The sequence below is a fragment of the Rhinatrema bivittatum genome, chromosome 18 (assembly GCF_901001135.1).
Source record: "Rhinatrema bivittatum chromosome 18, aRhiBiv1.1, whole genome shotgun sequence".
Taxonomy (NCBI): Eukaryota; Metazoa; Chordata; class Amphibia; order Gymnophiona; family Rhinatrematidae; genus Rhinatrema; species Rhinatrema bivittatum.
In genome coordinates this window covers 24,577,507-24,594,395 of record NC_042632.1, presented here as the reverse complement: position 1 = coordinate 24,594,395, position 16,889 = coordinate 24,577,507, and the positions used below count along the sequence as shown (strand labels likewise).

General features: G+C 41.1%; 1 protein-coding gene across 3 annotated transcripts in view; it reads left to right on the top strand.

Moving 5' to 3' along the window:
- The window catches only part of MAT2B (methionine adenosyltransferase 2B), an 87,872-nt gene extending 71,653 nt beyond the window's left edge, over nucleotides 1-16,219 (top strand). For 2 of the 3 annotated variants that reach the window (XM_029583557.1, XM_029583556.1), the window contains exons 6-7: nucleotides 3,545-3,658; nucleotides 12,385-16,219. In XM_029583557.1, the coding sequence (XP_029439417.1) occupies nucleotides 3,545-3,658; nucleotides 12,385-12,555 (285 nt within the window). In that variant the 3' untranslated portion in view covers nucleotides 12,556-16,219. The remainder of the gene's footprint in view (nucleotides 1-3,544; nucleotides 3,659-12,384) is intronic. The other variant, XM_029583558.1, reaches the window with a different exon arrangement.
- Nucleotides 16,220-16,889: the final 670 nt, after the last annotated feature.

Genomic DNA, 16,889 nt, shown 5'->3' with positions numbered 1-16,889 from the left:
GTAGCTTGGTTGGTGTGAAAAGGAGCAGGAGATGAATTAAATCTCTTTAAAATAGAATGTATTTTGTTATAAAAGAATGTAGCTAGTTCCTCACATTTTGAATCATCATTGTTGTTTAGATTGTTGTGAGTTGGAGCAGTAACAAGGCTTTTGACATATTGGAAAAGTGCTTGAGGGTTGAATTGATATTGATGAATTCTGGAAGCATAGAAATCTTTTTTTGTTTTGTCGGTGGTTTGGCGATATTTGTGTAGTAATGATTTGAATTTTAATAAAGTCGTGGAATTTTGGTTTCTGTGCCATTCTTTTTCTGTCTTACGTAGCTCCATTTTCATAGCTTTAAGCTCGGGAGTATACCAAGGTTTTTTCCTTATTATTTTTTCGGAATTGATTTCCTTGGATTGAATAGGACAGAGTTTCTCTGCTATGTTACTAGTAATTTTAAACCAAGAAGAGGTAGCTGTTTCAGCGTCTGTGAGATCTAAATTTTTGAGATCTTCTGATATCACATTAATTTCATCTGTTTGACCTTGTTTTCGGAAGTAGATGGTTTTTTTGCTGTGAACATTAGATGGTAATTGTTTTATTGTACAGCAGGTGTCAATCCGAAAGTGGTCCGACCAAGGAATTGGAGTGCAGAGGGGAGGTTTTGTATCAATATGGGAGTTAGTAAAAATGACATCAAGGGTATGACCAGCTTTATGAGTCGGGTTAGTCACAGCTTGTTGAAAGCCTAGAGCATTAAGAGAGGTTAGTAAAGATTCACAGGCTGGGGTTAGAGGGATGCGATCAAAGTGTAGGTTCAAATCCCCCAAAATAATTGTTGGGAGGTGAATATCAAGGTTTTTGATAATAAATTCTGTTAGTAGAGATGGGTTATTCTCAAGTATGCTGGGGGGGGAGTAGATTAGGCAGATTTGAAGATCCTTAGATTTGAAAAGGCCAGTCTCCATTTTGGAGGAAGGGGAAGTAGTTTGAACTGTAAGGTTAAATTTCTTTTTGGCAGCCAGGAGAATACCTCCACCTTTCTTTTTGATCCTTGGAATGGAGAAAACATTGTAAGTGTCAGTGGGAAGTTGATTTATTATGGCTGTGTCAGTGTCTTTTAGCCATGATTCAGTGATCGCACATATGTCTGGCTTTTCATCTGTGAGGATATCGTTTAGTAGGGTGATCTTTTTTTTAGAAGAGATTGTGTATTTAATAGAAGGATGGAGAAAGTTATTAGACCTAACATTTGAGTGATAGGTGCTACCATAATAGGTGTTAATGTTCTGGTTAATGAGGAGTGTTGGAGAAATCTAGCCAGTTTATAATTCACGTTGAAGTGTTTGATAGTAGGAATGTGGCGGGAGAACATTTCTGATTGGTGCATAATTTAATGGTACTAAGTGAATAGGCAAGATGTAGGGGCAAGCTCTTTTATTGCTGTAGGGCCCAGAAATTGAAATACTCTAGACGCGCAGGAAGTTTTGATAGCAGCGTGGTCAGATAAGGAAAGCCACTGAAGAAAGGAGGAGAAGAAGAAATAGTAGTCCTGAAGTTAGTCAGTAGGTTAGGGATTTGGGTCAAAATGAAGCTTGCTGGAGTGTGTCAGTGGTTGAGAGAGGTCCGAGTGAAGCTTGCTGGAGTGTGTCTGTGGTTGAGAGAGGTCCGAGTGAAGCTTGCTGGAGTGTGTCTGTGGTTGAGAGAGGTCAGAGTGAAGCTTGCTGGAGTGTGTCTGTGGTTGAGAGAGGTCCGAGTGAAGCTTGCTGGAGTGTGTCTGTGGTTGAGAGAGGTCCGAGTGAAGCTTGCTGGAGTGTGTCTGTGGTTGAGAGAGGTCCGAGTGAAGCTTGCTGGAGTGTGTCTGTGGTTGAGAGAGGTCCGAGTGAAGCTTGCTGGAGTGTGTCTGTGGTTGAGAGAGGTCAGAGTGAAGCTTGCTGGAGTGTGTCTGTGGTTGAGAGAGGTCCGAGTGAAGCTTGCTGGAGTGTGTCTGTGGTTGAGAGGGTTCCGAGTGACTCGGAGAAAGGCCTGCGCCGATCGAGCACCATGTTGATGCCCAGCTTAGCTTGGACACCTGCTCAGCATAGCTTGATGCAGAGCAGAGACCCTGAGCTCAAATGATCCACCAGCCTCAGCCTCCCCAGGAGCTGGGATTCGATCGGCGCCCAGACCCAACGGGTCTGGGCGCCGATCGCGCAGGCCTTTCTCCCCAGGAGCTTCGCAGCGGCGGCTGAGCGGCAGAGCGGCTATAGCAGCAGAGGTCCGAGTTTAAAGGGACACAGCGCCAGCAGTTCAGGCAATTTAAGTAAGTTTCAGAAGTTTAAATCTCCCACTCTGATGTTAATTGGCTGCTATCTGTTGGTGGGAGGGTCCAGGAGACGTAGTCGCGCTGATGGGCGGCACGGCTGGCAGGCAGGCAGCGCGATCGGAGGCTGGGCTCGCCGGGGGCAAGGGGAATATGAAGGCCTTACTCTGAAGATGCTCTTCCTACTAATACTAATAATACTAATTATGGTTTTCAAGGATTAGATCCAACCTTGTATATGGTTTGTTCCCTTCTTTCTGCTGATATGTCAGGTTCCTGCTCTTCCTGTCAAGTTCCTACAGGTTGCCACTTTAGGAAGAATGCATTCTTTGATCCTTGGACGTAAAGGGACATCTTTTGCCAAGTCTCAGGATCTCTGGATTTTTAAGGGAGATCTTTCTGTATAATGGAGTGCGGAGAAGTGAGGTCCCCACTAGTTAAGTGGCGCACTGGTTTAAAGAGGTGTATATATGGAGGTTTATGTGGAGTCTGATACTTCATTGTCAAACTAGATTTGGGGTCGTTCCACAAGGGCTTAGATTTCTTCCTGGGCGGAGTTGCAGTTGGTTTCTTCATGGAGATCTACAGAGCAGCATCTTGGTCTATATTGCATCCTTTTCTGTGTGCTGCAGTCTGGCTGTCAGAGTTGCTGAGGTGGCATCTCTCACCTTAGCAGTTTTGCAGCAGTTTTGGGCAGCTTCACATCCTATTAGGGAGTAGCTTAGGTACATTTCACTTGTCTGAACTGGTCTGACTGGATGAAGAGAGAGGTGAAATTAGTACTTATCTGAATACAGTCAGGCCAGTCCAGGACCCTCTTTATGCTGCTGCTATTTTCAATATCTTCATTCACTCTGTCTTGCAGTTAATGATTTTCTCAGATAAGTATGCAGGATTGGTAAGCATTATTGCTTCCTGAGCTTTGCTGCAAGTGAGTGGTTTCTTATGCTACTATTGTACATTTCTTCTTCCTTTAGTTGTTGTTTTTGTTTTTTTTTCCTGGAAGTGCACTAATCTAAAGATGATTATTATATTAACTGCTGTTATGTTATCCTCAATTGGCTTGATACTGGCAGGCTGGTGTCAACACAGAGGTATATAGGAGTGACAGCAGTGAGTCTGTTCTCTAACGCCAGCTGCTGGTGTGGTGTGCATAACCCACTTGTCTGGACTGGTCTGACTATATTCAAGGAAAGGAAATTATCAGGGAAATAGTACTTTCATCTTCATATCATCATAAAGTTTTCATCTTTGCAGGATTCCTCATTAAAGGGAATATTCCACTGGTCTGGTAATGAACAGATGACCAAATATGAGATCGCTTGTGCTATGGCAGATGCCTTCAACCTTCCCAGGAGTCACTTGAGACCAGTAAGTGAAGTCTCTAAACTACACTGGAGGGTGAATGTAATGCCACCCATCCTCAAAAGGAAAAAAATAAAACAATTTTAAATTATGTGATTTAGGGCTTGACACACAGCAAGGGGTTGCTTCCACCTTTCATGGTGGTGATTAGCACTCGGAGCATATCAGGGAATTGTGTTACCTGGTATTTTTAAAGTGGAGGACATGTCACTCACAACAAGCACCAAATTGCAATGAAAATAAAATAAAGCTGTTTTCTCCTTATTCAAGCATACAACACGGTTTGTTTCCTATTAAGCATCCTTGGGTACATAAGAACATAAGATTTGCCTTCAGGTTCAGAACAAAGATCCATTAAGTATCTTGTTTTTTTGCTAGTCCAGGACACAAGTACTTGGCAGGATCCCAAAGGGTAGCTAGATTATCCCAGAAATAAGCAGTAGATTACTGCATCTCCATCTTAATAATAACTTATGGACCTTTCCTCCAGGATCATGGCCAAACCTTTTTTTAAACCCAGCTATACTGACTGCTTTCATCACATCCTCTGACAATGCATTCCAGAGCTTAATTATGTTCTTATTCGTTTTAACTTTATATTTACTGATTTTCTTAATTATACAAAGATACAACTTTGTACATGATAAAACATACAGGAATCCACAAATACAAAGTAACAAGGAAAAAGAACAATGAACAAAATAAAAATATGAATCCCTATGCTTCCTGAACATCAACATTACAGAGAGAGGCACATAAACTGCAGGGAATATAAGCAAATCAGTATAAAGGAAAAAAGCATAGCATGGTGAACCGCTTTATATAATATCGGCAAGGACTCAAACTAGGGGCGACACACTATTGGAAACGTCCTAAAAACCATAAAAGCTTTCAATTGCTCAGGGACAAAAAAGAAAAAGCATTCACTAGCAGATTTGATGACACATTTACATGGGTAACAAAGTTTAAAGGAAAACATCAAGAGCAAAAGCCTCCTCTCTCAAGGCAAGAAACCCCCTTCTCCTTTCCTGAATTGTTTTAGCAATATCGCTTCACCATAGAATAGAGCAGTGCTTCTCAACCGGTGTGTCGCCAAGCGCCGGCAGGTGTCGCGTGCTCCCGGTCTCTCCCGCTGCTCTTCCTTCCCTGCTGCCGGGCTGTCAGCACGTTCAAGCCCAGTGGGAATGGCATCGGTGCTAGAAGAAACTGTAACACCCGTGCTTGCCCCCCCACCCGTGACCCGGAACAGGAAGTGATACACAGTGCGGTGTGCAGGAAGGAGAAAGAACCGTGCCACGTGTAAAAGTAGCAGCGGCCCCCGAGCAATCGAAGTAGCCGGTAATCAGGAAAGGAGACAGCAGCATGAGCCTCCCGCGGCCGATGGGATTCTTCTTTCTTGGCCTGTGGGAGCTGGAGGAGGCGGCTGCTGCAGCTACCATTTGTGCTGGGGGGGGGGGGGGGAGAGGAAGTGAGTGAGAGAGAGAAGCAGCCAGACAGCCTGCCTGTGTGTAAGTGAGAGAATGTGTGTGATTGAGAGCCTGTGTGAGAGAATGTATTTGATTTGAGAGCATGTGTGTGATTGAGAGAAACTGGTCAGAGAGCTGATGTGTGTGTATATATGTGAGAGACAATGAAAGTGACTGCTCAGGGAAGATGACTGATGTGTATGTGAGAGTGTGAGACATTAGTCAGGGAGGTGACTGTGTGTGTGTGAGAAAAAGCATGGAAGTGAGAAATCTGGGTATGTGAGAAAGCATGGGAGTAAGAAGCCTGGTGGTGTTGGTGGTGTGTGTCAAAGAAAGCATGGGAGTGAGAAACCTGATTATGTGAGAGGGAAACCTGTGTGTGCATGCATGAGAGAGAGACTGGTTGGTAAGGTGATGGTGTGTGTGAGAGAAAGAGACTGGTGTGTGTGAATGTGAGAGAAAGAATGTGATTATGGGAATGAGAAGCCTGTGCATGTGAAGAGAGTGAGCATGGGAGTGAGAAACCTGTGTGTGTGTGTGAGAGAGACAGCATGGGAGTAAGAAACCTGGGTGTGTGAAACAGCATGGTAGTGAGAAGCCTGTATATCTGAAAGAGAACATGGGAGTGGGAAGCCTGTGTGTGTGTATGCATGAGAGAAATCAGGTGACTGGTGTGTATTTGTGTGTGAGAGAAAGAAAGTGATTATGGGAATGAGAAGCCTGTGCATGTGGAGAGAAAAAGAATGGGAGTGAGAAAACTGGTGAGAGTGTGTGTGTGAGACAGAGAAGTGATTGAGAGTGAGAAGCCCATATATGTAAGTAGAATACGGGAGTGGGAAGCCTGTGTGTGTGTATGGCATGAGAGAAACTGTTCAGGAAGGTGACTGGTGTGTGTGTCAAAGACTGGGAGATGATTGGTGTGTGGGAGACAGAAACTGGTCATGGGAGCATGACTGGTATGATGTGTGTGTGAGAGACATAGGCCCTACAGAAGAGGACCATGAGTATAGAGCTTAGCCACTACTGCTGCTTCTGTTGTGTGCTACGGCCTGCATGGAAGAGGAGTAGGAGAGCTGCTGGAGGGGGTAAGTAAAGGTGGCTTTTTAAGCTTATTTTTCTTGATTGACTGCCATTTTTATTATTTAATATTATGTGATGTCTGCTTTTTTGAAACATTTTATTGGTGTTTGAAGAATTTTTAATAGTTTTTATGAGTTTTTAATTGTTGGATGTTGTTCTGTTCATAGCTGTTTTGAAAAATGTATTCTGCTTATTAGTATAGTTTTACAATTATTTCTGTGTGGGGATCTATAGCTGCTTGCTAGTTCTGTTTTCCTAATAAGCGGTGTATTGGTTTTTAGGGCCTGATTTAATATTTGTAGTACTGCCTTTTCATAGATAGGGTTGCTCCTGTTTGAGTGTATTCCATAATACAGGTGTAACTGGTGCAGATAAGTTTATGTGCATTACTACAGATCCTGGGAGTATATTAGGTCGGTTCTGTGTCTGTTACCGAGATGAGATATTTTACTAGCATGTAAGTGTTTGTATCAGTCTTATTTGTTGTGTTTTCTCAAGACGACATGCATTGCTGGTAAACTGCTGTCTTTTCATAAGTAGGGCTAATGAGCCTGGAAGTAGAAGGAGTTTGAGTTGCTGTTACTGAGATGACACCAGAACCAGAATATCTTTTTTGTAGGGTGAGTTGTATGGGGAATGTCGTAATTCTGTTTTACATCCATTATTGTGGGTTAGGAGGGTTCCCGTGGATGCAAACTGTACTTTTACATCTCGCCCCGTGACAATCATGGGTTATTGTGTCATGCATGTGAGAACCATCTGTCAGGTGTGTCCCACAGAAAAAAGGTTGAGAACCACTGGAATAGAGAACCATTTTCCTGAAATATAAGTTCATGACCCTACCAAGGTTTTGCTCTATAACAGACAAAACAAGTGTAGCTTGTTCAATTAGTTTTAAATGTACAACTTAGTATCTTCATTGTGTGTCCCCTAGTCTTTGTGCTTTTTGAAAGAGTAAACAACCAGGTCACATTTACTTGTTCCACACCATTCAATTTTTTATAGACATCTATCATATCTCCCCTCAGCTGTCTATTCTCCAAGCTGTAGAGTCCTAACCTCTTTAGCCTTTCCTCATAGGGTAATCGTTCCATCCCCTCTATCATTTTGTTCGCCCTTCTCTGTACCTTTTCTAATTCTGCTAGATCTTTTTTGAGATGTGGTGACTACATCTCAAACCAGAACTACACACAATACTCAAGATGAGGTTGCACCATTGAGTGATAAAGGCATTATTATATTGTTTTATTCTCCATTCCTTTCCTAATAATTCCTAACGTTCTATTTGATTTCTTGGCTGCTGGCTGCACACTGAACAGAAGATTTCAACGTATCAAGAATGATGCCTAGATCCTTTTCCTGAATGGTGACTCCTAATGAGGAACTTTGCATTGTGTGGCTATAATGTGGGTTACTCTTTCCTATAAGTATCACTTTGCACTTGCCCACATTCAATTTCATTTGCAAGGTCCACTTGAAATTTCTCAGTCTTCTTGTGATTTAACAACTTTGAATAATTTTGGGTCATTGGTAAATTTGATCGTCTGTCATTGTTCCCATTTCCAAGTCATTTAAATTCATTAATGTCAAAAAGCAGTGGTCCCAGAACAGATCCCTGGAGCACTTCACTATTCACCATTGTGAAAATTAATCCTTTAGCCCTACTGTCTATTTTTTATCTTTTAACTAGTTTCCAATCCGCAATAGGACACTGTCCTCTATCCTGTTACTTTTTAATTTCCTAAGAAGTCTCTCATGAGGAACTTTGTCAAATGCTTTCTGGAAATCCAGATATACTAGATCAAATGGCTCATCTTTATCCACATGTTTATTTAAACCCTTAAAAAAAAATAGATTCCATTTTGGCTTTGACTCATTAAACTATAACTATCTGTTTAGTATTTTGTTCTTTGATAGTTTGTATTGTTTTGCCTGGCACAGACTCATTGGTTTGCACTTTCCTGCATCACTCCTAGATCCCTTTCTAAAAATGTCACATTGGCAACCCTCTAGTCTTCAGATACCATTGCTGATTTTAATAATAGTTTATAAATTACCAATAGCAGGTCTGCAGTTTCACTTTTCAGTTCCTTCAGTACACTGGGGTGTATACCATTTGGTCCAGGTGATTTGCTACTCTAGTTGTTCATTTTCCCTTATTTCTTCCAGTTGGATTGAGATTTGTTTCTGTTCCTCTGAACAATCATTTTTGAATATTATTTCTGGCATGGGGGTGTCTCGCTCACATCTTACTCTGTGAACAATGAAGCAAAAAATAAATTTAGTTTCTCTACTATAACCTTATATCTATGTGCCCCTTTTATCTCGTCATGTATTGGTCCAGCTGACTCCATGCACACTTTGTATTTCAAATGTACCTGAAAGATTTTGAGTTTTTGCATCCACAGTAAACCTTTTAAAATTCTCTGCCTCACTTATCAATGCTTTGCATTTAACTTGCCAGTGCTTATTTAGTTTCTTGTTTTCTTCAATCAGATCCCTTTTCCATTTCTTGAAAGATATTGTTCTAGCTATTATAGCCTCTTTCTCACCTCACCTTTTAACCATGCCGGTAATCATTTAGCCTGCCTTCTGCCTTTTCTAATGTGTGGAATACATCTGGTCTGGGCTTCCAAGATGGTATTTTTAAACAAGGTCCATGTCTGTTGTAAATGCTTAACCTTTGCAGCTGTGCTTTTCAGTTTTTTCCTAACCATTTTCCTTTTTATCACCCTTTTGAAAGTTAAATGTGTTTGCAGTAGATTTTAGTGTCATCCTTCCCAGTTAAGTCAGTGTGAGCTTGATGTGATCACTGTTGTCAAGTGGCTCCAACACTGTTACCGCTCGCACCAAATCCTGTGGTCCACTAAGGACCAGGTCTTAAATAGTTTCCCCTCTTGTTGGTTATTGTACCAGCTGCTCCATGAAGCAGTCATTTATTTCATCTAGGAACTTTACCTCTCTAGCATGTCCTGATGTGACATTCACCCAGTCAGTACTGGGGTAATTGATATTGCCCATTATTACTGTGCTGCTGATTTTGTTAGCTTCCTTAATTTCTTTTAGCTTTTCCTTGTCTATCCATTCTGGCCAGGTGGGTAGTAAAACAGCCCACTGCTATTTTTATTCCTTTTTCATCTGGAATTTCTATCTATAAATATTCAACATTTCATTTTGTTTCTTGCAGAACTTTTATCCTATTTGACTCCATGTTCTCCTTAATATAAATATATAGTGCCACCCCTCTACCAATTCTATCCATCCTATCAGTTTGATATGATTTGTTCCCTGGTATCACAGTGCCCCAGTAGATATTCTCCTTCCATTAGATTGTATCCACCTCTTCATTCAGTGCTATATATTCTAATTCTTCCATCTTATTTTTTAGACTTCTAGCATTTGTATACAGACATTACAAAATATGGTTTTTTTTTATTTATATTAACCTGCTTATCAGTTGATGGGGGTAACTTTGGAATCTTTCTGCCCTTTACTTAAAGGCATCTGGTCCACTATAGCATTTATTGCAACCTCTGTTTCTCCATACTTCCAATAATCAAGCTAGAACTGCACTAAAACTTTTTTTTTTGCTGCTTCAAATCTCCAGTACAATTATTATTCTGCTTTTCAAATGCATGGGCATATCTCCAAACTTTGTGACCTATGGACCTTTTGTAAATCTACACAAACTAAAATATTGAATTTCAGAAAGTAAAACCAGCTTCACTGATGGTGCACAAGATCTGAGAGATTCATTAACTTTATTCAGTTTAACAACATTGGTGTAGTTTGTTTGATTAGATGGGGGGAGGGGTGGAAAGGGGAGCTGATTCAGTACTAGCTTCTAGAGCATTTGGTGGTGGGGGCAAAAGCACTTCCAGAGACCAGGCAGAAAATAACCAAAAAGATGTACAAGTAAAAAAAAAAAAAAAAGTAGCCCAAAATCCAGACGGCAGCTGAAAAAAAATTTCCCGCCTGGGCTCATTGAAAGGTATCCCAATTGGCTGCAGCTGATCTTACCTGCCGGGATCTCTGGAACTTTTCTTCTTACCTGCCTTGCGGGACCTGGACGCCGGGGGAGGAGCCGGGTGAGATGCCATAAAATCGGCGTTCCCACTCCTCCACACTCGCTGCAGCTGATCTTACCTGCCGGGATCTCTGGAACTTTTCTTCTTACCTGCCTTGCGGGACCTGGACGCCGGGGGAGGAGCCGGGTGAGATGCCATAAAATTGGCGTTCCCACTCCTCCACACTCGCTGCAGCTGATCTTACCTGCCGGGATCTCTGGAACTTTTCTTCTTACCTGCCTTGCGGACGCCGGGGGAGGAGCCAGGTGAGACGCCCTAGGATACTAGGCTTGATGGACTCTTGGTCTGACCCAGTATGGCAACTATTATGTTCTTATGACAGCTACCTTCTCCCCGGTGCTATGTAAAATCCTATCTAAGTGACACGTGAGGTCAGCTACCTTTGCACCAGGCAAGCAAGTTGCCAAGCGATCCTCAAATCCATCAGCCCCCAAGCTATCTACATTCCTAATAATCAAATTCCAACTACAATGGCCATCTTAACCCTTCCCTCTTGGGCACGTGCCTCTGGAGACATATCCTCTGTGTGAGCAGATACAGCATGACCTTGAGGAAAAGTCCTAGCTACAGGATTGCCTCAGCAAGGTGATGCTCTCTTCCAGGTGACCTTTCTCCTCCAAGGCAGCACAGGGGCTGCCAGATTGGAGATGGGACTGCTCTATTGAAGGTCTGCTCTGTATAACTTAGCTCCTCCAGTTCTGTCACTCTAGTCCTCAGAGATCAGACTCATTCTCTGAGGGATAGGAACTGTTTGTACCTAGTGCACTCACACAACTTCTTGCCAACTCAGAGATAATCATACATATATGGCACTTAATGGATAGCCTCCCTCTCCTTGCTGGATTAATATTTGCATCTTAATTTTGTTGATTTGTTTTATAGAATTAAAATTTCTAAGGGAGTTGGGATGAAAAGGTACTCTAAAGTACTTTGTAGTCTTTTGATTTATTTTACATTTGTCTGTCAATGATCTCAAAACACTACCATTACTCTATAACTAGCTAGTTACCCACCTTATTGACTTGATTTGAATTAAATTTGTTTTTATCAAAACTACAGTAAAATTCTAGTAAGGGGTTTTGAAAAGCACGTGCCATTTGGCCTTTGAGCATTGCATTTGGACCCCCCTGCTTTAAAGTATCATCATTGTGCTTAGTCCCCATGCAGAAATGAAATCTTCCAGGTTCTCACAATTCTGCAACCAGGGCTGAGTTCCACAGTAGTTGTGGGAGCTAGAGAATGTCAGAAAGCAGCAGGTGTGACCTAATGTCGATGCTGCACCTCACTCTTTAGCTGCTGCAGCAGTGCTCCATCGTCCTCCATCCCACTACTGCTAAAGGATACTAACTGGCCTACCAGCTGGCACGACCTGCATCCTTCACATGGTTGCTTGGCATGGAGGAAGACAGTTGTGGCAGGCCAAGTGGCAGCAAGGGAGTGGAGGAGGAGAGAAATTGTGATTGAGGAAGGATTTGGGAGAGGAGTGAGAAGACCAAGGGGTGAGGGTTGGGGGGAGAGAAGAGGAGTGCATATTTAATGAAAGGAGAGGGACTGGGGAGAGGAAGTAGAGGAAAAGAAGCAGTACCTGGAGATAGGATGGTAAGGAGGCCATAGTGAAAGAGCGGGTTTAATAAGTGTGATAAGGAAGGAAAAGCTATCAAAGATTAAAATTAAAGTGGAAAAACGGAGAAACCCTTTTCGGTGTGTTGCAGTGTTTTCTATAGACTGGGATCAGTGTAACCTTCTTTTTTTATTCTATGCACGTTTAGGGGAAAATAAAAAGAAAATTACACACATAACCGTGTGTACCTGCATAAAAACAGGGTTTGAAAAATGCTTGCCCTCTCGTCCAACACCACCACGAATGTGGCTAAAAGTAATGTGCTGGATTTCAGTCCCCAACTTTTTAGCTGTGCTAAAATTGGATTGGGGGGGAGGGGCATGGGGCAGGTATGTCCGGGAATTTCATTTTGAGGGCTACTTTGCACCTGTTTCAGTGTAGATGCTTCATATTGCTTCATATTGCTTCATATTGTCTGTAACCATTGATTCACATTTCAGTCCTGCAAAGATAACATTGCCTCTCTTTCCTTGCCAGCTTTCTGATGGCCTGGTGGTAGGTGTTCTTCGACCAAGGAATGCTCAGCTCGACTGCTCCAGGCTAGAAAATCTGGGCATTGGCCAGCGCACACCGTTTGAAACTGGGATCAAAGAGTCGCTTTGGCCTTTCTTGATTGATAAGAAATGGAGACAGACCGTCTTCCATTAGGCAGGGGTATTTCCTCCCTACTTTGTTAAAATTCTGAGATGTGCGGCACTTTTTTTTTTTTCTTTTCAAAGAGAATTTAGTTTTCTACGGGTAGTTCTACAAAATTCCAAATATTATCATGATCTTTTTCTGTCAATCAAGTTTAACTGGTTGCTCCTTCCTTTGCATTTGGGGATGCAGTGGGTCTGAGAGATTTGCAGGGAATTAACAGCTAAATGCACAAAATTCAGATTTCATTTTGGTTAAACGTATAGATTTTTGCTATGTAGAACATACAATTAAAAGAGAGAACATCAAACCAACCAAGACATCACACAGTCAGTGTTTTGCATTCCATCAAGTTAGGGACTTTTCAACTTTTAGCCAGTGCCTGATCACCAATATTATCTGAAATCCTGACTACAGGAGCTTGGCAAGAATGCAAAATAAAATTAAGTGGCTTCACTTTTTTTCAAGAACTAGCTGATTCACTCCTGTTTTTCTGTCATTATATATATTTCCAGTCATGCTTGTGTTTGGGAAATCTGAAGTATTGTAATGTAGTAAAACTAGGATTGCATCGGCCTGCCCTGAACAAATTAGAACCTGTAGTTAGTTAGATCAGGGCTTCCCAAACCTCGTGTGGCAGTCCACAGCCATTCAGTGAATATGCTGGAGATGCAGTATATGCAGCCTTACCTCATGCATAGTCACTGTGGATATCCTGAAAAGCCGACTGGCTGGGGGGATCAGCAGGGCAGGTTTGGGAAGTCCTATTCTAGGTTCACTAGTTGCTGAAAATATGACTGAGATTCTGTGCAGTCACTGAAATTTCCTTCCTACATCAGCCTGTTTCCTCAGCAAGAGCAGGGGTGGACAAACACATGCAGAGGGTGTTGGGGAGCGGGGAAGAGAAGGATCTCCCTCAGAAATTCCAGACCGTTTTGAGCTGAGAGGTTCATGGCAGTGATGTCACTTCTCGCCCATGGATGTCAAAATGCCAAGTATCTCCTCCTCTCTCTTCATTGTTATGTCCTTCGCTGACTCCCCTTCCCCATGCATATTACAAGTGACAGGGCTGGGACCTATATCTCACTGCCACAGACCAAATGGAAGCCTCACTTAGGCCATAGTTTGTCCACCTCCAATCACTTTAAAATGGTTCTAGGAGATGTCCTAACTTGTTTCATGTTCTTTATTCTTATTAGGTTTGAGCTCAGATCAAAATGGACTATATAAAAAAGATTATGTGAGATGTTATTTTTGGAATCCCTAACTGTAGAATTTATGCTTAAATATATTTTCACAAACATGATGCTATTTGAAATCCTTTCTGTCTTTTTTTATAAGTAAAAATGGGAACCCACAATGTTTCACTGTTGTCCGTCATTTTAATGCTGTATACAAAGGAGCATTTCATGTCACATGGGGCTACATTTTCAAAGGTATGCATTTGTGCATCTAAATTCAAATTTATGCATCCATTGTTACTTACAAGATCACTAGATGTCCAGCCCGGTCTTCAGAATCCCCTATTTAGATGTATAAGAGAGAGATAATTATCAATGTGTTAGACATTTGTATGTTAAGCACCTTCTTGCATGAACTTACCTTTGTCCCTCTTTCTTTTCTTTACAAAGATGCATTTCCAAACGTTAATTCTTTAAAGGAACCCTGGAGAAGCACTGAGTAATTTAACAGAAACATAACTGCAGTTTGACTGTATGTATTAAAAAAAATTCAATCTCCCATCTGCATTAAAATCTAAAATACTGCAGACCAAAGTTATAAAGAATAATGTATTTTACATAAATCAGAGCATGCTCAAAAATATTCATGTATGGATTATGTACAAAGAGCAGACCCTGGAATAGAAAATTGTTAAATTCTAACCACTTTGGAAAACAGAAATGTGTATCTTCTGTCACAAGAAAAGGAGCCAGAGCCTGAGCTATCCCTGTCAGAAGAGTACTGGGAATTTGGACACTATGCTCTAACACAGCAAAATCACAATATATTTATTGTAGCATTTACACACAAGTATAAATGATTCTAAGCACACGATACCTAGCACTGCTGTTGCAAATTACTTTTGATCTAAAACCACATTTTTTTTTTCTTATAGAATCAGAGGGTTCTAACTTGGACCAAAAAGACTATTTTTCATATTTTATGCCCATACTGCGAAAGTCTGAACTAAGATATAGAACTAAAATTAGAAAACAGGATCTGACTCAAAATACATTTGTATGACTTGGAAGCCATATTATGCAAAACATAATAAAAAAAAATGTTCAGTCTATAAACTGCATGGAAATTCTGACATCTTTAAAAATCCTTACTGTCAACCTTTATAAAAGCTTTATACTAACCAACATACCCTCTTTCTTAGATCCTTTACTATTCGGTACAGGATTAGACACACAGTTTCTACCAAATGTAGTTTATTTGGAAGTACTATTACATTTAGACAGCCAGTGTGTTTTGAAAATTACGTCTAAAAGAAAATCATTGTGCCCACTGTTTCCCAGCCTTCTAAAGTTAATGTTTAGGCTGCTAAAATTTACATAGCTGGACAAGTTAGGTTTAGCCTGTTGCTGGCCACTGGATGGGATCTGGCCCATGCAGTGGCACCAGTGTCTGGATGGTTCCCAGTCCCATCAATAATCTGTTCCTCTTTTCACTATCTCAAACAGCCCTCCGTTCATCTTTATTTTCTTCTTTCCATCTCACAGCACACCCTCCTTTACCACATTGTCCTGTTTCCTCTTCTATCTGCCCTTCCCATGTATATTACAAGCTTCCAGCTCCCCTCCTTCCCCTCACCCATGATCGTTCCCTGTAGGACTGGGCCAGGAACGCTTTCTTCTATGCAGCTAGATCTGCTCTGAGTCCTTTGGGGCATGCTGCTAGGCTGGAAATCCCAGTTGTTGCGGCAGACTTGCCCTGTTAGATGTCTGTCTAATGCCAGTAGCAGTCTAAATGCAGATTTTAAATTCCAGTGTTCCATGCAACCCTTTGAAAATCTAGCTCAAGATACTAAATAAATAAAATGAAAAGTCACCTTGTCAGTCCAAGTTAATTCTTATTGGTAGCCATGCACCAAATCTGTACATTCTTTGGAAAGGATAGCTGATCCAGATATCATGAAATGCCAAGTAGGTTGTAACAGGTACTACATAGACTACTAGCAGGGGACACCACCATATGCATTTTAGCAGAAAATTGAAAAAAAAAGAACCACTTTGAACTGTGATAGTGTTGTTGGCAGTTCTTACTACTTCTCCCTTTAATGTTCTCATATTCTCACCCAACCGCTTAGCAAAACCATAAAAAGAATATTTTAAATAGCTATATAACTTGCTTAATTTATTTACAGATGTATTTTATGGATTATGCCCTCTGGCATAACTGGTTTTTTTTTTTTTGTTTGTTTTTTTTAAACCCCTTCCCCCACCCCCGATTAAAACCTAAGTGGCTGAAATCCTCCTCAAACAAACCTGAAAATGTCAACGGTTTTATCCTTTCCTAGCTATTAGCAAACCTATTTGCACAAATTAGTGCTTAAATGTGTACGATGGTGTCCTATTAAATGACATTCTTAAGCTGGATGTGGAAGTGGGTATGATGCTTGTTTGTAACATTTTGAAATTTTTCACCTAAATAAAGAATGGTGTTTCCTATATATTTTATTTAGTAATTTATTAAGGTATGTGCCATTTACTATTACTGCCTGCTGTTCAATAAACTACAGAGCATCATTCTCAAACACTAGTTCTGATTTTATTCATTGATTTCTAGTGTTGTTGGAAGTGCTCTCACTTGCTTAGCATTATAGTTTCATAGCCAAAACCACCAGACAAGTGTACAGCATCCAATCAGTTTGCTACACAATAGATTTGAATAATTTTCCTTCCTCTTTCTTGTATTTTCATCATCTCCTTCCTCCTTACTGGTCCCCTGTCTTCTCCTTGGAATTGCTGGCCTATCCTAAGGCATGCCTCATCCTATGAACCTCTGATGTCTTCTGTTCTGTCATGGTTGCTACTTCACCTTTTTGTTCTCTGAAGAACCTGACTGCAAAATTTCAGTGCAGAAGTTTATATTAACCTGCCTGAATTCCATTCATTAAAAGTATATATTTAAAATATGTATAGCCTGCTAATAGCAAGCCAGCTGTGCTAAGCAGGTTACAATATAAAAAACATATAAATACATATAAACATAAGGAGTAAAATGTAAGCATACACAATGACAGCAGCCCAGGGTAGCCTCATCCTTCTGCATCACAGGAATAAGAGGTGATGTTCTGTGATGAGATGTTCTAGACAAAGGTAGGGGTGGGAAACTTGCAT